This window comes from Mus caroli, unplaced genomic scaffold (assembly GCF_978045245.1).
Source record: "Mus caroli unplaced genomic scaffold, Mus_caroli_1 scaffold_19, whole genome shotgun sequence".
Lineage (NCBI taxonomy): Eukaryota > Metazoa > Chordata > Mammalia > Rodentia > Muridae > Mus > Mus caroli.
The window spans coordinates 39,429,708-39,455,422 of NW_028227274.1; the positions used below are offsets into that span (position 1 = coordinate 39,429,708).

The following is a 25,715-nucleotide window of genomic DNA, read 5'->3' on the forward strand; positions in this document are numbered from 1 at the left end:
AGGCTGACTTCATGACAGGCTTCAAATTGGCAGCTCAGGGGACAAGTCCTAAATCTCTAATTCCAAGAACCTGGCAAGTCCAGGCAAATCCAGGTCTCAGAAGCTGCCCACCCCCTCCCACGAACCACCCCTCCCTCGCTCCCACCACCACCTGGCCTGAGTCAAGGACAATGGGTCAGCAGCAGTTTCCAGACTTCCTCAGCAACAGTTTCCAGTCCCCACACCCTGTAATGGTTCCGGTAGAATGTCTCTAGAAATGGAGCAAAGTAAAGGTCACCTGCCCAGGAATTCCCCTAATGTCCTTTAAACCAGGCCTGTTAGCTCACTTGGTTTTCTCTCTATCTTGGTAATGGGAGACCCCAGCACACTGGACTTCTGCAGTATAAAGCACTCTGTGTTTACATACTATTTGAGTCAGTGTATCATTCTTTGGCAAATCATAGACCCTTACAATACATTTCTGGTTCAAGCTTGTGTGTGCATGTGTATATGTACGTGCAGATGGAGGGGAGATTGTCAGGGAAATAGAGTTTATTTAAGAATCAGAGAGGGAATAGCCGAGCATGGTGGCACACGCCTTTAATCCCAGCACTCGGGAGGCAGAGGCAGGTGGATTTCTGAGTTCGAGGCCAGCCTGGTTTACAAAATGAGTTCCAGGACAGCCAGGGCTATACAGAGAAACCCTGTCTCAAAAAACCAAAAAAAAAAAAAAAAAAAAAGAATCAGAGAGGGAAGTAGGGGACACTCCCAGATCCTACTATAGAAGTGTCAGTGTTGAAGCAGTACTTACTAGAAGGCAAGGGGAGTGCAGGGAAGTTCTCAGAGGAGCTGAGCTTTCTTGAGAGGAAATGAGAATGAAGACCCAGCAGAGAGCTTCAAACTGCCCTTGTGGTAAGACACAGCAAAGCTGAATGGAATGGATGCTCCTGAAGCTCAAAGGGGAATTTGAAAAGAGTTATGAGTATTCTTTCAATTGAACATGGCAGAAGTTAAGGTCTGAGACCAGAAGAGACTATTCCTGCTCTTTTCTGACATCTCCTTCATTCTGAGCTTGCTTCTTCCTTTCTTTCTCTCTTTCTTTCTTTCTTCCTTCCTTTCTTTCTTTCTTTTTTTTTTTTTTTTTTTGGTTTTTCAAGACAGGGTTTCTCTGTGTAGCAACTCACTCTGTAGACCAGGCTGGCCTCGAACTCAGAAATCCACCTGCCTCTACCTCCCAAGTGCTGGGATTAAAGACATGTGCCACCACTGCCCGGCTTCTTTCCTTTTCTTTTTTCTTTTTTTCTTTTTGAACTAACATGGACTAATACTGAAAGACAAATCATACAGACTCCCAGATTCCCTCTTAGGACCTTCAAAGAAGCCATGTCTAAGTGACTTCCATGTGATAAAGAATTATTATCAGGCAGGGCATTCAGACCAGTGATAGCGTCATTGGAGCAAGTATGAAGTCCTAAGTTCAACGCCCTGTTCCGCTCCCCTCCCCCCAAAGATTGTCACCCCTCTGTTTAAACATAAGATTAATTAGTTAGGTAGACAGAGGGTGGGGGGGGGAAGAAAAAAGGAAAATTGATGTGTATTTGGGGGTAGGGAACAGAGTCTCACAATGTAGTCCAGGATAGCCTCAAGGTCATGTCTCTGGTTTCCCAGTACTAAGATTACAGGTGTGGGCTATACAAACAGCCAAAAGATATGAGGAGGAGGAGAAGGAGGAGGAGGAAGAGGAGGAGGAAGAGGAGGAGGGGGAGGAGGAGGAAGAGGAGGGGGAGGAGGAGAGGAGGAAGAGGAAGGGAAAAGAAAAAGAAATAAGGGAGAAAGAAAGAGAGAGAAATAAAGAGAGAGAGAGAAGAAAAAGGAAGAAAAGGAGAAGGAAGAAGTAGAGGAAAGAAAGATAAAGAAGGGGAAGAGGAGGAAGAGGAAGAAGGAGAGAAAGAAGAAGCAGAAGAAGCAGAAGAAGAAGAGGAGGGGGAGGAGGAGGGGGAGGGAGAGGAGGAAGGAAGAAGGAGAAGAAGAAAGAAGAAGAAGGAGGAGGAGAAGGAGAAGAAGGAGAAAAGAAGAAGCAGAAGAAGCAGAAGAAGAAGAGGAGGGGGAGAAGGGGGAGGGAGAGGAGGAAAGAGAAGAGGAAGAAGGAGAAGAAGAAAGAAGAAGGAGGAGGAGAAGGAGAGGGGAGGGAGAGGAGGAAGGAGAAAAGGAAGAAGGAGAAGAAGAAAGAAGAAGAAGGAGGAGGAGAAGAAGGAGAAGAAGAAGAAGAAGAAGAAGAAGAAGAAGAAGAGGAGGAAGAGGAGGAGGAGGAGGAGGAGGAGGAGGAGAAGGAGGAGGAGGAAGAGGAAGAGGAAAATCCAGTTTCTAGTTGCAGCTTTATCCTCAGTCACTAGGCAACTTGAGAGAATCTCTTGATCTCTCTGGGCACAGTTGCCTCATCTGCAAGGCATGCTGATTGGTCAGTCCAGGTCATTTTCTCTTGACTTCGTGCCATCCTAGATGAGCTTGGATGCCCTCAAACCTCTCTTCTCTCAAAGACTGCTTACTCTGTGGCACAGTAGTTAGGAGCACAGACCACCTGCCTTCCATCTGATGCCCCTTGTCGGATGACCTGCTTTCCTGTCTGTCTTAGCGTCCCCATCGGGGTGGTTAAGGTAAGGAAGGGTTAAGCAGGTGAATGCAGGGAAGGTACCTAGAGTACTAGTAGCTGACCCAGACAGGGGCCACCCTGCTGTTATGTAACACCATCACCTACTTACAGGCCGAGTGCAACTTCACAGGAGACATTATCAGTAAACCAAAATATGGAACTTTAGCATCATTTAGGGGTGTGGAATGACTAGGGGAAATAACAGATAGGAGATCTGCCACCATTACTCTTGTCTTTTGAAAAGACCTTCCTGTGCCTCGATTTTTCAAAGCATATGCATGTACACCCCACTCTTTTAACTGGAAGAAACTGAGCCAAAGATTACTGAAGTCCCTGTCATCTCAGAATTCAAGGAGTGATTATTACTTTTAAGACCAGTATTTTATGAGAGACTGGCTTATCTTTGCACCACAGCTATCATTAATATGTTTGACCTTCTCAGGAAATACTTATAAAAGTTTAAAAATAAGTATGAGCACTTTGGCATGTTTCTAACTAAGCAAGCTCAAGCTGCTGAGTAGGAGAGAAAAAAATGAGTAAAGTGGGTGTACAGACTCTTTACTGCTTGGCACTAGATGCTGTGACATCAAGGATAGGTCAGCCACAGTAAGGCTGGCAGGCGGCCGCTGGCAGTGACAGTGTTAACAGGGCTGGGTAAGGTGATCCCTTGAAACTGGAAGGACTTTGTGGAAGTTTTCAAAGCTTGGCAGTCAGCTGCCCAGCCCTTCAGCGGAAAGAAGGCTGGCCAGTTAGAAGGAGCAAGCCCCAGCCCAGCCCAGAACCCGGCAAGCAGAGTGTAACTGCAGTTTTAGGCACAAGGTTAGTGACCTCACACAACTCTTCAGTGCGCTGACAGCTCTGGAGAAGACAACTCCCACACCTCCACCCCCACTCTGCCACCTTGAGGAGCCTTCTTTGTTCAGCACAAAACATTTCAGCTTTCCTAACAGCTGAGGGCCCCTGGCCCTCCTGCCAAGCCCACCCTTGATGTCTCAGAGCCTGGGTGTGATTGACTTGTAGGGGAGGGGAAAGAATCTCTCAAAACTGGACACTTGGTTTCAGGCTTCAGGCATCCGAAATGAAACTGTTTCTAAAGCCAGGATTGTTTTGGGACCACACACACACACACACACACACACACACACACACAGGCCTGCCCGTTCCTCACTCTGCTTCCTCTGGGGTTTCTGTAGGCTGTAACCACAAGCCTGAATTCCTTTCTGCTTCAGCCGAAACCCAGGACAATTGTCAAAGCTACTAAACAGGCCCCAGGACCTCACCTGGTAGGAGGAAGAATGTCTCTGACTAAAGTAATCTGGAATGGAGGATCGCAGGGAGGCGAGGAGGGGGACAGGGAGAAGGACAAGGGACAGAGTTAAACCAAACAGTACTGGTGAATAGAAATTTGTCTTGTACATTGCTAGAACAAAATAGTGGAACAAGCCTCACTGTGGGGAAAAGAACATCTGCATGGGGTCCCCCAATAAACACTTCCCTAAGCTTGTCTGCTTGTGCTGCTGGAGTTTATAAGACAAACTGATGTGGGGGGGCGAGGACTATGGGGGGAGGGAAGGAAAGGTAGGTAGATATCCTCACAGAAATCGCCATGGCCTTAGTCTGAGTTAAGACTGGCTGTGCTTCAGGCAGAAGAAAGCATCCCTCCAACTCTCCTGGTAGACAAGTAACTCCCTGCCTCAGCAGGACAGTTTTCTCTCCTTGCTAGGGCCCTCCACTCAGAGGCAATGAGCAGTCAGTCACTGTGCAGAATTCCCTCTGATCCCTGCAGCAGGCACAAGCTGAGTCTTCTAACCTGCAGCACGGAATGAGTCATTTGACGCTCCCGGAACAAAGTACTTGCAGCTGCCTCTCAAGACACTGCCTCCATGTAGGTGGGACACACCTCTCAGGGCAGTCACATTTTTTTTTTCCTCCTTTCAAACAGGCAGGGAGTTCTGATGCTCCCAAAAGACCGGCTCTACCCCCTCGGCTCGGCTGCCCCTACAATGTGGATCCTGCTTCTCCAGGTTGGGACTGGAGTTTTAAAATAAAATGGATGATTTGACGTTACTTGATCTCCTGGAGTGCCCTGTGTGCTTTGAAAAGCTCGATGTCACAGCCAAAGTTCTCCCCTGCCAGCACACCTTCTGCAAACCATGTCTACAGAGGATTTTCAAGGCCCACAAGGAGCTGAGGTGCCCAGAATGCAGGACCCTGGTGTTCTGCAGCATCGAGGCTCTGCCAGCCAACCTGTTGCTGGTGCGTTTGCTGGATGGTGTGCGTTCCGGACAGAGCTCGTGGAAAGGAGGCTCCTTCCGAAGGCCTCGGATACTGACCTTGCAGGACAACAGGAAAGCCAAGAGCAGCCCCAGAAGTCTACAGGCTAGCCCTTTCCGGCTGGTGCCCAGTGTCAGGATCCACATGGATGGGGTAAGAGAATTCTTGCTTGCTCGTATCATGTGCACTTTAGAGGCTGGCTATGTGTATGCCAAGAGCTAGGAAACAGATTTCCTTCAGCCACATGTAGACAGACTTCCACCAGAGCGCTGGAAATGATTGCCTAGAAATCAGTTGAGTGAGCTGTGAGCACTTTACAGAGACACAACGAGAACTCTGAGCCTGATCCATCTGACAATTGGTCTCAGAACTTTTAACACTTGCTAGATTGTCTTTAGATCTTTTCTAGAGGGAATTGAATGAGAAAAATACTTGTTGATGATCGTTCTTGGTCTTTCTCGTGTGCTGCTCAAGGGCCAGGGCCAATGTATGGGAAATGTCCTGGTGGTGAGGAACAAATTAAAACTGAAAGTTGCTTTTGAGGTTTTCTGAGATGTTTCCATATGTCAGGTGTTGCTTGAAATTTGTCTAAATCTGTCTTCCCATCCCTTGTCTTAAAGTACTGTTAAAATGGTGCTCATTAATGGTGTGTTCAAAGTATATCTATCAAGATATTTGATGCCTGAAATCACACGGGAGGGATGTGTCTATGTGAGTGAACTGATTGATGGCATAGGCTAGGATACATAATGGAACCCGTGTGTATATGAACACTGGTAATGTATGTCTACAAAGCGAGAGAAAATACAAAATGTGTCCCAGGTAAGCGCTAGAATACAGACCCCAAACCATAAAGATTATCAAGTGAAGCCTCCTATACTCCTCTGTCTACTCCTAATAGCATGTTCCAAGGACATTATCTGGGCTGCTGTGCAACAGCACAAATCTGGAGGAGAACACAGTGCCCTGAGTCCATCTAGATTATTTACATTGTCATCCCCAGATTCTCTGAACCAAAATGGACACAACAATATGGCTTAGACTATTAGCATACTTAGGCCATCAAAGATGCATTCTTTGAAGTCCTGCCTACCGCAAGCTTTAATGCTAGCAGGGTCCCAAGACTATTCTGGTGAGTTGCAGTGGGTACGAGTTAGTGTTCAGCCCTCAACTCTCTCCTCACACAGAAGAGGTCTGGGGTGTGCATTACCAACTGTTTCCAAAAGCTTTTCTTCTGAGAGTTCAGTCTCTTGGAGTTCACAGTGCCTTTAAGACAGCCATGTGGTAGGGTTGTGTGTGTGTAAAGATTCAAAAATGAGAGCGGGAAGTTGCTGTGGCTTCTTTGCTGAAGATTTTTTTATTGCTGTTGTGCTTGTGTGTGTGAACACATTCCAGAGGAGGGATGGGCGCTCACTTCTCTGGCAGTCTCCTCAATCCATCAGAATCCACAGGCTTGCAAAGGTAGAGTAGGGTGGAGAACAACCCTTTTTTCAAACATGATTTGTTAACAGAGAAATGCTATCTGTCTCTGGATTGGCAAATCTCCCGTGAATGCCTAATACCTAGAAGCCTCTTCTCTTCTGATCCCTAGGAAAGTCTGACTTGCCTTTCAAGAGATGCTCATCATCACTGTGGGGATGTTGCCTGGAAGGAGACAGGTCCCCTGTACATTCTGCATACTTCTGTTTAGGTTTTTGTCTTTCTTACATGTTGCTAAGAAAAGTGATGCCATGGTTACCAGGGAGTTGAGCCATCCACAAGTCATAGAGCATGCTCTTCCACAAGGGAGATGGAGAACAGATAATATGTAAGATATTAAGATAGTGCATGTCCTTGGACCTCTTCTTGGGGACTTAGAACATGAGACAAGGGAGACAGTGATGTGTCTTTGCCTAATCACCAAGCTGTCCTGGACCTAGGCCTGTCATTAGGCTGGAGCACAGATTTGAGTCCTTGAGGGCTTATGCTTTCCAACAGACTCTGAATAAACATGCTTTTCAAAGAGAGGAGCTGGCAACCCACCACTAGCATCCCCAGTTCACTTATTTCTTTCTGTGAAATATTCATCTCATGCCCTTTGCCTCTTGCTGGGATATGAACAAGCCCATTCCCAGACATTAATTTGGTGTCATTCCACAACTTGTTTCTGCTTGAAAAATGTAACTATCTGTATGAAAGCATGAAACCATCGTGCTTTCCAACACAGTCACTCTGAGACTGGACTTGCAACATTCAATGCCTCCCCCAGAGTTATTTGCCCTCTCTGCCTCAGTTTATCCAACCAAGCCAATATCGCTACCCCCACTCCTTCTCTAAGGCACTGTGAAATTATCTTTGCAGCATGCTGTATCACCATGGACAACATCTGCCAGGGAAATGCAAAGCACCATCATTATCGTTAATTTCAACTCTCGGTATGACTTTGGCCAAGCCACTTAAGTTGGCTGGGTCTCAATTTAAAATTCTGTAAAATGGGAAAATATATTGTAAAAACAAGAGAGCCACCTTGACACCTAACTAATTAGTGCTTGCGAAGCAGTCTGAGAGCCTCAGATGAAAGGCATTGGGAGATTGTTATCATAGTAAACATCACTATTGACTGTTTATTGTGCCCTGCCATTTGTGAGGCATTCTGCAAAAACACAGGAGTTAGAGCCCTTGCAGCAAAGCAGAACAGGCATTGTTATTAAGCATGAGTCTGTGGTGAAGCTGGGGTGACACCAAGTCAAAGTACTCCCCTGAGCAGGGAAAATAATCTGTTGTCATAGGGTACCATTTTGTAAAAACACCTCTTTCATAGGCCTCCTTGATAGCCTGGCACTCTGAAGGAGTTCATTTAACTTCCTACCCACAAGCCCAAAGTCTGTTCTGCTCGCCAAGGCTCATCCACCAAACAAGCTCATCAGGATCCTTCTTGTTGGCTCAAAGAGGCCCCATGCCTGTTGTGCCAGCCAGCATGCTAGGGTGGAGCCAATGGTCACACCTCATACTGCCAGCCCAAGAGAGAGAAAAATTAGCCTATTGTGCCTACACATCTAACTCCCTCCCAAGCTGATTGTGTAAAAAGAAAACTTGAGACATAGCTACGGGCTTTTACAACATACAATTATTCCACCGGGATTGGGAGCTCTGGTGGGCTCCTTCTGGTACAAATCCCTCAGCTCCTGGGTCTTCCTCATGATGCAGACAAGCCAAAGGAACTGCACGAACCTTCCGAAAGATTTTGAGTTGCCAAAGAGCTTCTCTCTTTTCCTCCTCGTTCAGTTTAATAATATTTCTGAATTACTATTCAGGAAATTCAGGGCATGAAATAAAGTCTGCTCCTTTGGTAGTTGTGTACTTTAACTGAGTCACTTAAACCTCGGGGCCTTCATTTCTCCATCAGCAAATTGAAGATAATAGTAGTACCTACCTCAGAGTATTGTTGCGAGATACAAGGAGCTGATTCACACCCATTAACTCTTAGTGCATTGACTGCCTCAATAAATATTAGCTGTGACCATTACTGAAGTGACTCAGCACTTTCTACTCAAAACTACCCACCCTTTCTCACTCCTTTGTGAATTAAGTTTCTAAATGCTCTATGGGCCATAATCCAGGTATATGACATCTCAGCACAAGCTGGCTTTGAGGCCCTTTCAGACTCCTTAGGTAGCTGTGGGGTTGGTGTTCAGAGAGAGCTCACAAGCTTCACTTCTCTGGATAGTTCCAAAAGTTAATTAAAATTTTAAAACCATATACAGAGAGCAAGAATCTGTCTCACCTCCCAAGCAACGCTGATTCTTCATTAACTGCATTTTCTCGTTTCCCTGCCCCCTCCTCTTCCTCAGCATAACTGTCACCAACCTGGGTCTCTCAGGGTTGGACTTTCTACCTGCATTGTTAAGCACTGTGACAATCACACCCCAAATCAGCAAGAACACACCTGCTGTCACCACGCACAGACCAGGTGGCATTGTTATAGAAACTTCCTCAGCTGCTGTTGCAAGCAACTGAGGAGAAAAAAAAAAAATAACCGAGGTCAGAAAGCACTTGAGGGAGCTGATGTTGGGCAGAAACCACAAGGTGGTTGTGCCCCTTTCTTGGGTCTCAGATGTGTTCTAAGCCATAATACAGATGGTGGGTTTTGCTAAGTGTGCAGAGACTAAAATCATTCCAGTCCCTGAAAACAGTAGTCAGGTGACACCTGGAATGACCATAGGTAGCAGGTGGAAGGATTCAAGTACATAGAAGCTGAGGGTGAGAAACCTGGAGACACGGGTAACTCTCTGGCTTCACTCATATTTATTTGTCAACAACTTTGGAAAATCACGGGGTCCTGAGATCACTGCTGCCACCTGCCCTCAATGCACCAATTGCTAATTATATCTTACTCTCCCTTCCATTGCTGTGTTCACGGGTTTCTGGTCCAATGAAGCTGCCTTTGTGCTGGGATTTAGCATTTGTTAGCTGTGAAGCTTTGGGCAAGTCACTTACCACTTATAATCCTCAGTTTCTGTATTGTAAAATGCAGATAATAACGGCATGCATACAACATAAGGTCATTATGGAGTTAAAACGTGATGATGCATATTGAGAGCTTAGCATAAGTGCTTGGTACCCAACAGGTGCTAAGGCATATTAGCAACAGTAAATGACAAAGCATCAGCTGGGAGCAAGGCCCTCTAAAACAACTGAACAATGCTCATGTGAACTCAGAGACTGGAGCATGCACAGGGTCTACGAATCTGCACCAAGCTCTCTGTATACATACTATGCTTTGCCCTTTACTACTGTTATGAGACTCCTGAAAGTATAAACAAGTGATTCTGTGCCTTCTCTTGGGACTCTTTTATTCTTCTGTTGGCTTGGATTGTACAGCTTCGATATAGTGGTTTTCTTTTTTATTTGTTGGATATTTTATTTATTTACATTTAAATGTTTCCTCTCCAGAAACTTCCTATACCATCTTCTTTCCCCCTGATTCTATGAGCGTGCTCACCCACCTATCCACGCATTCCTACCTCCCCACCCTGGCATTCCCCTACACTGGGGCATCGAGCCTTCCCAGGACCAAGGGCCTCTCCTCCCATTGATGTCCAACAAGGCCATCCTCTGCTTCTTATGAGGCTAGAGCCATGGGTCCCTCCTTGTATACTCTTTGGATGGTGTTTTGGTTCCTGAGAGCTTTGGGAGCTCTGCTTGGTTGATATCATTGTTCTTCCTATGGGTTGCAAACCTCTTCAGCTCCTTCAGTCCTTTCTCTAACTCCTCCATTGGGGACCCCATGCTCAGTCCAGTGGTTGGCTGTGAGCATCTGCCTTTGTATTTGTCAGGCTCTGGCAGAGCCTCTCAGGAGACAGTTACATCAGCAAGTACTTCTTGGCATCCATAATAGTGTCTGGGTTTGGTGTCTGTGTATGGAATGGGTTCCCAGGTGGGGCAGTCTCTGGGTGGCCTTTGCTATGGTAGTTTTCATTTATCGCATTACTTTTTATTTTGTTAAGTTCTTGTCTCCTAGATGCCTGTTGCAGGGGGCTCCTCACTGTTTCAGTGAGCCCAGTGTTACGTGTGACCTGCTTCGGTTGGTTAAAGGTGTCTGGCTCATTCCCCATGAGAGGCTTCAGCTCTGAGGCAGGTGGGTGGGGCATGAAGTTCTTCCTAGTTGACATCCATTATCTACCACAAGGGAAACACCACCTTGGGGATTAGCATACGCATATTTTTGTGTTGTTTTCCTTTCTGCTTACGAAGGATTGCTACATACATCTCATCATACTACAAAGAGGGTTGCGAGAGAAAGTACTTTGTGTAACTTATGGCCTCATCTGACCCATTCCAGGATTCTGCCTGCTACCTTTTGCATTCTTTTCATTTTTGCTTAATCCAGAGACCAGCCTTTCTTTCACGTGTGTGCACTATAAACCCTTAATGGGTATCCCACAGAGCTCCAGAGTCAAACCACAAAACTATAAACTTCTTTTCAGAATGCTGTTAAGATTTCAAAAGACTTTAACCTCTAATGAACTGGGAATCTCCAAGTAAGAGGTTGTAATAAAAAAAAACAAAACAAAAAACCATTTCCCAAACTCCTCTTCCTCCTCCTGTTCGGTGGTGGGGACTGAACCTAGGGCCTTGCCCACACCTAGCGAGGATTCAGTTACTGAGCTCTTTCCCCCATGCCTTCTTGTTTAGTTTATTTATTTGAGAGAAAGGTCTTGATAAATTGCCCAGCTCATTTTGAGTTTACCCCGAAGTCCAGATGGGCCTTAAACCTCAGTCCCATTGCCTCAGCCTCCTGAGCAGCCAGCATTGCAGGCTTGTGGAACGAGGTGATACTATACCCCCATTCTTGTCAGGACTTTAGTAATAGAAACTTTGAGATGCCTCGGAGTTCACATGCTCAGTCATCACACAGACATTAGTTTTAAGTAACTCTGAAACCCACTATCTCCATCCTTTGCAGTATTTCCTCCTACTGGTTTCTAGCCACAGGAGCTATGGTAACCGACACAGCACAGTCAGGCTATCACCTTTCCAGGACTAAGCCTCCAACCCTAAGAGGCTGGGAACCCAGCTATCAGCACACAAGAATACAAACCCAGGTATAACATGTGTGTCTGTGTATAAATTAGATATTGATTGTAAGATGACATCCATAAGATACGTTGTCTGTATTCTTAGTACAGGGGAAAAAAAGAAACATGGTCATATTAGCTATTCATTGTAAGACACTTCCAGTTTTAGGAATGCTGGGGGTGCTAAACACAGTATTGCCTCACTCTATGTATATCAAGCTCCAGAAAATACAGAATTGTGAACTATAATAATTTGGAGGCTAATAAAGATGTTTAGTGTAATTGTGTGGAAATCTATCAACATTCATCCTCTTGTGCTTAAATGGATGAATCTATATGTATGTTATAATTCAATAAAGTTGATTAAGACAAGACACAGACTCAAACATACTATGAGAATGTCAGGTAATGAGGTAGATCATTTTTGAGGGGAATGAAGCTTGGGCAATTAAAAGAAACTTTGTGCAAAATAGATGTTTTTAAAGACTGAAGGGTTGAGGCAGGGTCTGACCTGCACACAGACTACAAGGAAAGGCAGACAGAGATGTGCTGAATTAGAACAGCAGCTGGAAGGGAGGGAACAGATGGAGAAGAGGCAGGGTGTCCTGACTTCTTATCAGGGTGACTAGATACCACTTGGAAGGCGTGTGTCAGTTGCTCCCAGTAATAAAGTCACTCCAACAGCCATGCCAAACCGGCTGCATGTCAGCAATGTGGCCTTGCCATCACATCAGTAGATACTTGATGGATTTGATACAGCTAAGTGAGATAGGTGGTGCTCCAAGGTGGTGGCTAAGCACATTGGGAAATGGAGAAGCAGCTGAAAGCAGAGCCAATCTTTCTTCGCATGGTCAGGTCACCTGGTAAACACAGCGCATAGGAACGCCAGCCACGGCACCCAAAACAGTAGTGACAGAACAGCACAGGACACGGCCCTTTGTGTGCAGTGTCTAGCAACTTGGTCTTTGTCAGCAGCAGTGCTGACACACAACCCCAGAGCTCCATCTCAGAGGCCAGAGTACTCACACAGGCCCTGTCCTGACAGGTCACACCAGGAACTCTGACTGAATTCAGATCTCTGTCAGTTCTTCAGCCTTTCTACAAGCTACCAAGAGAACACAAACCTCATCCTTCAATACTGTGCTCAGAGCCCCTCATTTACAGCCTAACCCACAGTAGGAACTCCAAAGTGTTTATTGAAAGGTAGAGTAAATAAGTAGATGAGTTCATGTCTCTAGTAGACTTTATGGAACCATGTGCTACCTCCTCTCGGTGCAGAAATGAGTCCTTCATGAATTAAGCTATTACAGAGCTATGTGAGGAATGAGCTGCACACTCTATTAGGTGCAAAGCACATGGTGCCTGAGATGCTCTTGACATGAGTCACCTCCTTAAATACCTTTTTGATGGATGAACATCGCTCTGTTAAAAACATGGTGGGTCAGGTTCACAATCACTTGGGTCATGAATCGCTAGCCTGAAGACTGGAGCTGCCACTCTGCACCAGGTTAACCTCCTTGGGCGCACACCACAAGTCCACACACCCTTCTTGGGTCTTGGTAGGCACATTTCATCAGAGTTCATTGGTGTTAGTCACAGAAAGGAATAGGCTCCAAAATAATTTGCCTGTGAGTTACAAGCTGAACTGATCTGACTTCCACTATCACTGTGGATAAGCACATGGCCGGGGGACTTGGTTACTGCCAAAATCCTAACTTTACCGTATATGTTAAATCTGCCATGTTAGGCCCTTCTGTGCTCATCACTGGGCAGCACTGACAGCCTTCATCTTTTGCAACCATAGTCACTCTCTCTTATCTCCAGAACTTTTTCATCATCTCAACATGAAATTGAGGACCCACTATAGCTTCTCAGTCTCTCCTTCCCCCAACACCTGGTGTGTGCATAAGTCTCCCCACCTCTTGTGTGTGTCTATGTGTGTGTCTGTGTGTCTCTGTGTGTGTGTCTATATGTGCATGTGTGTCTGTGTGGGTGTGGGTGTATATGTGTGTCTGGGTGTCTGGGTGTCTGGATGTGTGTTTGTGTGTGCATATGTGTTTGTATGTGTATCTGTGTGTCTGTGTTACGTGTGTGTGTCAATGAGTGTGTGGGTATGTGTGTCTGTGTATGCATGTGTGTGTCTGTATGTGTGTGTGTATGTCTGTGTGTATATCTATGTATCTGTTTGTGTGTGTGTGTATACCTGAATAAGGAAACAGATGTTTTAGTAGCATTTTAAAATACATATTTCAAATTTTCTGCTACTTCTGATTAGAGTTACCATATGATGAGCAAACAGAAAAGATAGCATTATGACTCTGAAGAGAGGCCCTGGTTTGATAGGTAGTGGCTGTGTGCTTCTAGGTAAGTTACTTAGCAACTCTGAGCATTGTTGGTATCAAACAGAAATAGAGGGGAATATCTCACAGGACAATATGGAGAATTCAGTGAGACAGTATTTATAAAGTATCCAGCCTACTAAGGTTAGCTTAAGATATACTCATCCAGGTAGCCACATGTATCTACTTAAATGGTACACCACATTTCTGTGCTGTGAACATGGAGGTAGGGAGCATCCTGGGCGCTGTGGAGATGTTTCATTTAGTAAAGCAAGCATCAGTACTAGAGTTCAATCCCCAGAGCCTATGTCAAAATGTTGGGCATGGTGCTACACCAGGGAAGCAGAGGCAGAGAGTCCCTGGGACTCGTTGATCTGATTGGTGAGTTCTAGCCCAGGAGAGACTCTTTCTCTCTCTCTCTCTCTCTCTCTCTCTCTCTCTCTCTCTCTCTCTCTCTCTCTCCCTCTCTCTCTCTCCCCTCTCTCTCTTTCTCTCTCTCTCTCTCCCTCCCTCCCTCTCTCTCCCCCTCTCTCTCCTCTCTTTCTCTCCCTCTCTCTCTCTCCATAATATATATATATATATACACATAATTTTTAATTTTTTTATTTTCTGTGCACTGGTGTTTTGCCTACATGTATGTAAATGTGTGGTGTTAGATGCTCTGAAACTGGAGTTACAGACACTTATAAGCCGCCATGTGGGTGCTGGGAATTGAATCTAGGTCCTTTGGAAAAGCAACCTCTCTCTAGCCCAAGAGACCCTGTCTTAAAGGAAGTAGATGGCCTTGCTAAGGATTACACCTGAGGTATCCTCTGCCCCCCTCCCCCATGCACAGGTACTCACCCACGCAACCACACATTAAATAAAATAACAATCCTGGTGCCACTGAGTGCATTAATCAAGAAAAATTCTAGGAATTACCTATCACAGGGCCTGATGGATAGGCACTGTACTTGTAACCTTTCTCTTTGGCTTCAGTGAAGATGAAAGCAAATGAGATGTGACCCTTGTCCTCAAAGAGCCTTATACACTAGCCACGGTGATGAGTCAATACATCTTAAAAGTAGCACAGTGTGCTAAGATAACAGGTGAGGGACTGGTCCGCTCTGCCAACACAGTCCATGTAGAGTGTACTGCTTGAGTGTCATTCCTGGGGCAAAACACTTGAACCCATGGAGTCTCCTCTAATGTGTTTTTAATTTTAAGAAATTAATTTGTTATGAGTTTGAATATTTTGCCTGCAATGTATGTCTGTGCACCATATGCACACACATATGCCTGCACAGGTCCAGAAAGGGAATCAGATCCCTGGAACTGGAGTTACAGACAGTTGTGAGCCACTGTGTAGGTTCTAGAAATTGAATCCAGGCCCTCTAGAAGAACAGCCGGTGCTCTTAGTCAGTAAACCATCTCTCCAGTCCAAAGACTCTCAATCTACATGCAGCCACAGACATGTGTGCTGCTGGAATCTCTATATTGTATATAGTAGCCCCAGGCTCAGCTGGTGTGGATATTATTTTTACAGGAGAATATGATTACAGGTCAAATTTTAGCATCTCTGCAGTAGCTGTGGGAGAGTTCAGCATCTTTTTTTTTTTTTTTTGTACATGGTCTGGGTCACTAATCATCTAAGAACTGATAGGTGACATTAAGCCTACAAACTTCAAAATACACTGAGGCATCTATGCTAAGGATTGAGTCCTGGACCCATGGTCCCAAGGCTTCTGGCTTTGGAAAACATGCCTTTGGGTATCATTCACAGTCAAGAGAGTCCAAACAACTTAAAGCATTCGGTATAGCCCTTTCCCCAAAAAGCTAATAAGAGGATACTATCCTGGAGAAGGAGAAATAACGAAGATAATGCCAGAGAGCTCAACAGACCACCCACGCTGAGGACATCCATCAAAGGGCCAGAAATAGGAGGGCAAAAATGTGACATTTTTCCTAATCAGGAAGTTGACACCCACCCACCCCCACCCCCATGTAGTTGTCTGAGATTCACTCTTAGGTCTGTGTAGCCTTCATTCCTCTGTATCACTAAATAGTTATTTGAACGCCTAATGTTTGCCACTCTGTAAGAAACCATACTCAGACTCATCAGCCTCAAGGCTGGAGAGCTCCCCTGGAGACTGTTGGCTCCTCTTCTCCCTGCCCCCCACCCCCAAGGCTACCGGAAAGCCAGCCATTTTGCTCCCAGAGCCAGGTGTGCTAGGAATGGCATGTAAGTGCTTGCAGAGGATTCAAGGGTAGTTAGATTTCAGAGAGAGAGAGAGAGAGAGAGAGAGAGAGAGAGAGAGAGAGACAGAGAGAGACAGAGAGAGACAGAGAGAGACAGAGAGAGAGAGAGAGAGAGAGAGAGAGAGAGAGAGAGAGAGAGAGAGAGAACTCAAACCAGAATGGAGCAGATTGCAAGAAGAACGCCAGGTAACTGGCATGTCTTCTGAGTAGATCGCCCTGGTTTTTTGCAGAACTAGGAACGATATCGCCATACACATCCGGGTATTTTAATTGGTTACCAAGGCAATGAGACAGAATCACTGGGCACAGAACAGGAATAGAACTGTGCAGGGCTGTGTTCAGGAACGGTGTTTATCTGAAATATTAACAAGCTGCCTGGATATGAGAAAGCCGGGGTGATGATAAATCTTATTTGGGACTTTTGATAAACAAGGGAAAGGGAGCAGGGAGGGAGAAAAGTCCCCCTCCCTTCTCTCTAGAGAAGCACAGCGGTGATCTTGCAAAGCTCAAGTGTCTCCTTGGAGTGAATTCCAGTGGATCGAGAAAATCCAAGGCGTTTGTCTCTGTGCTTAAAGGGAGGCGGAACCCAGTGAGAGGGTGGAAGGAGACGCCAGCGCTGCCTCCCCCCAGCGCTGCCTCCCCCCAGCGTATTCACAGAACAGAATCTTCCCATCCCTTCTTCTGAGTTCCCTTTATATTGGAAAGAGAAACATTTTTTGCATGTGTTTAACATTCCTTTTTATTACCTCATTTCTGTTTTCTTAAGGCAAGATTTCTCTGTGTAGCCCAGGCTATCTTGGAACTTGCTTTATAGACCAGGCTGGCCTCAAACTCAGAGATTCTCCTGCCTCTTCCTCCTGAGTGCTGTGTGCCACCGCCACCCAGCTTTATTTTTGTTTTCTGAGGTCCAGGTTCGTCCACGTGTTAAGTTGGAGGCGGGACGTGGTGCCTTCCTACCTTCTATTCGCATCTCAAGCCCTGGAGAGTGAACAAAACTAGTCAAGATGAGTGTTGACGAGTGTTGACTAGTGTCTGACTGCTTCGGAAACGACAGGAAGGCTAGGAAAAGAATCAGGACCAGGGATGAATACTGTGGTTAAGCCTTGCCTCACCAATGACGGAGACCTAAAGCAGGCAATGAGCCAAATAAGCATGTTTCTCTTTACCCCCTCCACTACTCCCTGGAGGGCTACTGCGGCATTTCTCATCTTTTTTACATTAAAAACCCAAAACAGCAAATTAGTAGCAGAGCCAGGACTTGAACCTGATCTGCCTGAAGCCCAGGCACTGAGCACTTAGCAGGGAAACCACAGGGACCAGGACCACAGGACGGGTTCCTGGAACCCTGTGGCACAGACATGATTTGTGGCTTCTGGTCGCTTCCTGCTGGCACCCACATCTCCATGCTAATGCTTTTCAGAAGCTTCCAGAGAGTGACTTAATCCCTAGCTGTCTCAGCTCCATGGCAATGGTGTGTTTGGTCTTCACTAGGACAGCCTGATCAGAGATTTAAAAACTCAATCATAAAAGAAGCAAGTCTAGATAAGTAGAGAAAAAGGAGGGGGGAAAAAGGAAGATAGAGGAGAGAGGCAAGGAGGATGGATGGGAGGTCTAGAGGTGGGGGTCGGGTGGGGGGAGTTGGGCACAAGGAGGGCAAGAGGGAAGCCAATAGGAAATCAGATGTGCAAGGATGGGAAATTGGGGGCAGATATTTTACTGGGAGTTATGACAAGCTCTGGGCCAGAACGAGTCTGCCTTCCCCAAAATATAAACAGAGTTAGAGCAAAATATTTATGTTCATTCCCTACAGAAACCTGTCATCCGGGCAGGTGGCAGGAAGCCAAGCCTGAACATCAGGAAACTCAGCTCCCAACCCTGTCTCAGTTTAAAAAAAAAAAAAACAAAACCCAGCTACCATGGACACGGAATTCATCAGAGCACCAGAACACTACCAAACCTTGGCAACGACTATGGCTTGGGGGGAAAGTCTCACATTCTCGTTCTCAATATTCTAGCATCCCAAATGTAAAAGTTTTCCCTTTTCGATTTTAGAGATTATGCAGAAGAAACAGAAATATCTATATACATATAATTTTAAGGAGGCTTTTAATGTTAATGGTTCTCAGGTAAAAAAGAAAAATAGCTACGATCTTGAAGCCTTCCAGTTTTCAAGGGCCTGGGGTGATTTAAACCACAGAGCAATACCTTTTCTCACAACAGGAAAACTAAGGTTGAGGAGAAGTAAGACGTATGTCTAAGGTCACTCATGTGCACTGACTCCAAAGCCACATGCTAGACTAGTGGTTCTCAATCTATGGGTCTCCACCCCCCTGGGGTCATAGGGGTCGCCTAAGACCACCTGAAAGCACAGATGTGTATATTACAATTCATAGCAGTAGCAAAATTACAGTTATGAAGTAGCAACAAAAATGGGGGGTGGGCGTCACCTCAACGTGAAGAACTAGCTGTACTAAAGGGCCGCAGCATTGGGAAGGTTGAGAAGAACTGCTCTAGACCCCCACACTACAGGCTTCCTGGTGATGCTCTGCTTAGCTGTCAGAGTATGGATAGCACAAGGTTGCTTACTTACCGTGCAGTTTTGTGTTTCTCTCAGGTCTCCTTACTGGTTTAAACCTCATTACTCCCAAACAAACATCCAAGGTCTATCTACATAAGCCATCCCATTCTTATATTCTGGAATTTGACATCTAAAAGAGATCTTGGGGGTTCTCTAAAGCCAGCTGGCTACCTCTCCCATACCTCCGTCCTCTCTTTGGCTTCCGGAGAAAGGCCCACCTCCAGAGCCTCAGCTACCCCACTCCCTCCACCCACCTCTGGAGAACAATGGGAAGTGTCTCACTGACATTGAGTCACAAAACACATCTGCCTGTCTTTTCTTTTTTTAGATATAGTTATTTATATGACTACACTGTAGCTGTCTTCAGACACAAAGGGCATTGGATTTCATTACAGATGGTTGTGAGCCACCATGTGCTTGCTGGGAATTGAACTCAAGACCCCTGGAAGAGCAGTCAGTGCTCTTAACTGCTGAGCCATCTCTCCACCTTGTCCTGTCTTAAATAGGAACCTATAACTTTTTAAAGGCAACTCTGAACAGGTGCATTTTACTGTCAATGATAACTTATTCTCAATCTTATTTTTTTTTGTTTTTTGTTTTGTTTTGTTTTTTAAGATTTATTTATTATTATATATAAATTCACTGTAGCTGACTTCAGACACACCAGAAGAGGGTGTCAGATCCCATTTATGGGTGGTTGTGAGCCACCATGTGGTTGCTGGGATTTGAACTCAGGACCTTTGGAAGAGCAGTCAGTGCCCTTACCCGCCAAGCCATCTCACCAGCCCCCTGTTTTGTTTTGTTTTGTTTTGTTTTGTTTTGTTTTGTTTTGTTTTGTTTTGTTTTGTTTTGTTTTGTTTTGTTTTGTTTTGAGACAGGGTTTCTCTGTGTAGCCCTGGCTGTCCTGGAACTCACTCTGTAGACCAGGCTGGTCTCGAACTCAGAAATCTGCCTGCCTATGCCTCCCGAGTGCTGGGATTAAAGGTGTGTGCCACCAACGCCCGGCTCAATCTTATTTTTTCAAACTGAAGATTTCGGTGAGTTCACCCAGTGAGCTAGTTTTAAGTATTATTGACATAAGGGGCAGTATAGAACAATGGTTGAGAGTGGCAGGTGTATGTGAAGGTGTGTGTGGGGGGGGTGTTTAAGTAGTCATAACTGGCTTTACACTCCCACTATTCTTGTCTATTAAGGATGGGGTAATGTACAACACACCACACTAAGTTCTCAGGAATAACCAATATAGTCAAGGACTAACCTGTGTTCCTGACTTTTATTATTAGATGTTTTTATTGCTATAACTCCTTCACAAGAATCCATATCATTTCACTGTATGCACCTGGTCCAAGGTCCAGTTACTCTCTATTTTAAAGCACCCACAAATATCCATGCTGCGGTTTCCAATGCTAAAGATCTCTGAAGTGACCCCACACCAGGAGGAACACACCTCGAGTGCCTCCAATAAGAAGTGACACACTCCTAAGAATCCTTTTTGACATCCTTTCCTTGTAAAGAGCCTCTGGGCATATCACACTGTGCTAAAACACCTTAACAGGCATGCTATTCTTCAAAACCTTTTAGGGGAAAATATTTTTAGTTTCTGCTATTCCGGCTCCGCATCCTGCCCACTGCAGCATCTACCCGTGGATCCTGAGATGGGTACCAAGGCAGGACGGCTGGGAACAAGACCTCGGGCGCAAGGATGGCTGGGAGCTAAAGAAACCTCAGGGGCAAGAGAATTCAGGAGGCGTTGAAAACAGAATCTTGGGAGACAGCTTCAATGAGACAGCTTCTTTGATAGGGGAACAAAGGCTAATTAAACCTTTGGGAGTTGGGTAGAGGGATCTCACTGTGAGTGTACATTATTGGCTAGGATCAGGGCACTGAGCATGCCTCATTTGCATAAAAAGGGATTTCAGCAACTGCTGGACATGACCTTATAAGGGGAAAGGAAGTTTAACGTAGCTCCCCGCTTTGTGATCTCCTCTGGTAAGCAAAGATAGGGGCAAAGGGCTATGAGCATCAGGACACACAAGTCCAGGGCAGTGGGAGAGTGTGATCCTACTCTTGCCAAGCTCAGGACCAGATTTCACAGGTTTGGACATACCTCAACCGGGCCTGCTCCCCCAAGTCCCATGACTCCCTGGCCCCACAGATTTCCATTTTGGAAAGCTCCTGTCATTATGTGTATGTAGAAGACTGCTTCAAATTAAGCTCATTGGAATGAAGAAATTATGCAGTTCAATAATAGTAACAACTGACATTCATCATTTACAAAAACCTACACTGACTCTCTGCAAACTGGACAGTAAACTAGGCACTAGGAGATAGCCATGAACAAGACAGATCAGTCTTACTTGGGTCCCCTCACTGATTATTTAGAAGACATAAGAGTACTGTGAGGGTGTGGAGACATCACCTGGGGAACAGAGGATGAGCCGTAAGGATATACAGTGAAGCCAGCTTCCATCTAGCTCTGAAGTTTAATCCTTGGGGTAAAATTCTGGGAGATGATTGACAAATTCTACTAACAGGTGATAGATCTGTTATGTTTATACCCCCCACACACACACATCTGTGATGTCATCCTTAGGAGCAAACTAGGCTCTAGAAAGAAAAGAGTTCCAAAAATTGCAGGTATTGACTATACCAAATGAGCTGACCATAGAAAATGAGCACACACAAGAAACAAGTGACTATATTTGGGGCACAGACACATAAATATTTAAAACAACAAATGTAGTCTGAATAAAGTATGACTTTTAGTTAACAACTCATAAATGCTGGCTTATTAATATTAAATATACCAATCTAGATGTAAAACATTAGCCATAGGTGTGGTTATATACAGGCTATATAAGAAATTTTTGTATTTCTTTAGGTGGTTTTTTTTTGTGAATCTAAACAGGTTTTTAAAGTAACAGGATAGAATATTCAAAAATGTAAGAAAATTTAAATAAGATATAAACAGGAAAATACCCAGTTGTGGTGGCTCATGCCTTTTATCGCAAGAGTCAGAGGAAGATGAATCACTAGGTTTGAGGCTAGCCTGGTCTACAGAGCTAGATCCAGGACAGCCAAGACTTCTGTTCTGTTCTTTTTTAATTATTATTATTATTTGGTTTGTTTTAATATTATTTACTTATTTTTATTTATATGAGTTCAATGTAGCTGTCTTCAGACATACACCAGAAGAGAGCATCAGATCCCATTACAGATGGTTGTGAGCCCCCATGTGGTTGCTGGGAATTGAAATCAGGACCTCTGGAAAAACAGTCAGTGCTCTTAACTGCTGAGCCATCTCTCCAGCCCAAGACTTCTGTTTTGGATTAAAACACTTATTTACACAGTAGAGAATACCATGCTGGTAATTGTTGACAGTTTTCAACTACATACTGACTGTAGTATTTCTTCTGCACACAAAAAACATTATTCTGGGCTGGTGAGATGGCTCAGTGGGTAAGAGCACCCGACTGCTCTTCTGAAGGTCCAGAGTTCAAACCCCAGCAACCACATGGTGGCTCACAACCATCCGTAACGAGATCTGGCACCCTCTTCTGGAGTGTCTGAAGACAGCTACAGTGTACTTACATATAATAAATAAATAAATCTTAAAAAAAAAAAACATTATTCTAAGACCTTCTGATTTTCATTGGTAGTTTTAATGAATACTCAGTTGTCTGTTTTCATTAGTCTTTTAAGGTAACCTATATCTTCTTATCTAGATGTATCAAATATCACTCCTCTCTATTTGTTAGTCTGAGCTTTGATTATAATGTCCTTGAGCTAGTGTACTCGTGCAGTGTGTGTGTATGTGTTATTATTTTTCTTGAAGTTTACACAGCCTCTTAAATCTATAGATCGATGTCTGTATCTGTGATGGGAAGATAGCTCTCCAAAGGTGCTCATCTCTTTGTCTCCAGTGAACAGTCCATGTTAACATTGTAGATTAGTTTAGGTCACTAATCAGATGACCCCAAGTGAAAAGATCATCCTGGGTTACCCATGTAAATCTGATGTAATCAACCATGTTTACACTGTAGAAGAAGCAGACAGAAGAGGTGGTCAGAGTAATCTGATGTTGAAGGACTCAGCTGAGGTGAAGAAAGGGGGCCCAAGAATGCAGACAGCTCCTGAAAGCTAGAAGCTACAAGGAAATGAACTCCCCGATGAGGTCCCCAGAAGGTGGTACCATCTTAAATTCAGCCACCATCTTAAATTCAGCCCAGTGATACTCTTGTAGAAATTCTGTAGAATTCTGTAGAATTTCAGGAATGGCAGACAAAATTCTGTTGTTCTAAGCAGAACAGCTTGTATGACAGCTACAGAGAGTTCACACAGCACTTTCCAAAAGTCCTGGGAAATTCTTCAAACATGATTCCTACATACTAACTTCACCTGCATTCTATCCATATTTCTTGACCAATCTTAAATATTTTATATCGTTTTACTTTGGTGGTTACTTAAGAATTATCAGCTTCTGATTCTACTTTAAATTAACTCATATACTTATCCCTATAAATAATTTGTTTGTAAATACAATTGAGTTATGTTATGCACACATTTAAAAGAAATTTGTACTTCTACTCAATATTTTATTTTAGGCCTGAGATTTCCATTTTAGAAGTGCAATAAATTATTTGATCAAAATTATTTTTTTTATTTTTTATACTTGTCTTAGGGTTACTATACCCGTGATTAAACACCATAACCAAAAGCAGTCTGACAAAGAAAGGGCTTATTTAGCTTATGCTTCCACATCACTGCTCATCACTGAAGAAAGTAAGGAAAGGAATTCAAGCAGGGTAGGAACCTGGAGATAGAAGCTGATGCAGAGGCCATGGAGGGGTGCTGCTTACTGGTTTGCTCCAAAAGGCTTATTCAGCCTGGTTTCTTATAGAACCCAAAACCACCAGCCCAGGGATGGGACCACCCACAATAGACTGGACCCTCACCCATTAAATCACTAATTAAGAAAATATCTTATAGCTGGATCTTATGAAGGCATTTTTCTCAGATGAGGTCCCTTCCTCTCTGATGACTCTAGTTTATGTCAACTTGAAATAAAACTAGACAGCACGATAACCATCTGTGAAAGTCACTTTTACTACTTCTCTTCATTTTATCAACCCATTTCTGACCAAACATGCTACTAGAACCCTCTTAGCTTAATTAGCATAATGTGTAAGGATTTTCTAATTATTAATAAACATGTGTTTATGTACATTTATTTAATTTTGAAAAGTGGCTGTTTTTAAATCTTAGATCCCAAATGTCTCATGTTTAAAACTGAATTTTACTTTCATTAACGTTATTAAAGAAGAAGGAGGAGGAAAGGAAGGAAGGAAGGAAGGAAGGAAGGAAGGAAGGAAGGAACAGACAGAGAGAGAGAGGAAGGAAGGAAGGAAGGAAGGAAGGAAGGAAGGAAGGAAGGAAGGAAGGAAGGAAGGAAGAAAGGGACAGACAGAGAGAGAGAGGAAGGAAGGAAGGAAGGAAGGAAGGAAGGAAGGAAGGAAGGAAGGGAGGGAGGGAGGGAGGGAGGGAGGGAGGGAGGGAGGGAGGGAGGGAGGAAGGAAGGAAGGAAGGAAGGAAGGAAGGAAGGAAGGAAGGAAGGGAAGAAGAAAGAGAGAAAGAAAGAAAGAAAGAAAGAAAGAAAGAAAGAAAGAAAGAAAGAAAGAAAGAAAGAAAGAAAGAAAGAAAGAAGAAAGAAAGAAAGAAAGCTGACTGGAATAGAAATGGTGTGAGGAGCCGCCCTTGCAATCGTCATTACAAGATGGCGCTGATATCCGGTGTTCTAACTGGTAAACAAGTAGTCTGCGCATGTGCTGGGGTATTTTTCCATTCCTTGTGCCCTGCCTGTCCCGTGGCGTCAGCTGGGCTGATAGTGAGCAACCAGTCAGGGTAAAATACGTATCCAACTGCTCTTGTGGTCTATAAAAGGGACGGGTTTCCTGTGTTCTGAGCCTCCTCCTCCCCAGAAGCTGATCATCTGTCTCTCGAGATGTATTAAAGCTTATTTGTTGCAGAAGGATCCGATTGTGTCCTGTGTGTGTGTGTCCTCGCTGGCGAGACTCCTTATCACACAGACAAAATGGTGAAGGGCTTGGAAGAGATATTAGTAAAACCTAAGAGCATCACATACATATATATATATATATATATATATATATATATATATACACACACACACACACACACACACACACACACACGCCACTGCCACCGCCACCACCACCATGATAGAAATGATTACACCTAGTGCTTGTATCTGTCAACATCAAGTATTACAAAGTAAAAGTCAAGACGACCTTTGCCAAGGGTGGTCAAACAAAGCCACTCTGGAGGCCACATTCGCGCTGATGCATGAGGAATGAGAGGCAGACAGCTCTGGGAGGGGCAGGGAATAGAAACAGAGCACAGCTCACTTCAGGCAAGAGCAGAGTCACAGTGAAGTGAAGCCCACCTGTATCCTTGAAACGCTCTGCAAACTTCACTCTAAAGACCTGGGTTGTCTTCGTAGAAGAATTCATCTAACCAAATTCTTCCAATGGCAACCTGAGGCCTAGTCTGACCTGGGTATTGCCAGGGTCATCTAAACCAAGCTCTCGGATAACTTTCCTTGAAAATGCACCTGATAATGAGTCATAAAATGCAGGTGTCAAGAACCCTTAAAGAAGAGTGGGTAATAAAAAAGTCATCTGCTCCAATGTCTTACTATACAACTGTGGAGTATACAGTTTGATGAGAGAAATGGGGATTCCAAGGTCACACAGTTTGCCAGTCATCTTACACAAGGAACAAACCTCAGGCTGGCTCATTCTAGGGCAGAACTCTATATTTTCCCAACCTGCTTTGACTCTTCCATAGGCCATTTGATTTGTTTGCCTCTAAAGCAGGTAGCACCCTAAGGGATGTGTTTGAAATATGCAGATTCGGGTGGTGCTTCACCGTGGGGGGGGGGGGTGTTTCAGACCTCCAGAGCTCAGCAACCAGGTGTGTATATGGCCTTGTGCAAGTTCATGCCAATTTTGAACCTCAAAGGGCAGTTTTCTAAGACTCCCATAAAAGCATAAGGGATAAACTGTCCAGAAAAGCAGCAA

At 44.5% G+C, this 25,715-nt stretch overlaps 1 protein-coding gene across 1 annotated transcript in view; it reads left to right on the forward strand.

Annotated features, from left to right (window-relative positions):
• The first annotated feature begins 3,353 nt into the window (after nt 1–3,353).
• Nucleotides 3,354–25,715, forward strand: part of Sh3rf2 (SH3 domain containing ring finger 2) — a 106,042-nt gene continuing 83,680 nt past the window's right edge. The window contains exons 1-2 of the mRNA XM_021150804.3: nt 3,354–3,448; nt 4,572–5,056. Coding sequence (XP_021006463.1) covers nt 4,679–5,056 — 378 coding nt within the window. The 5' untranslated portion in view covers nt 3,354–3,448; nt 4,572–4,678. The remainder of the gene's footprint in view (nt 3,449–4,571; nt 5,057–25,715) is intronic.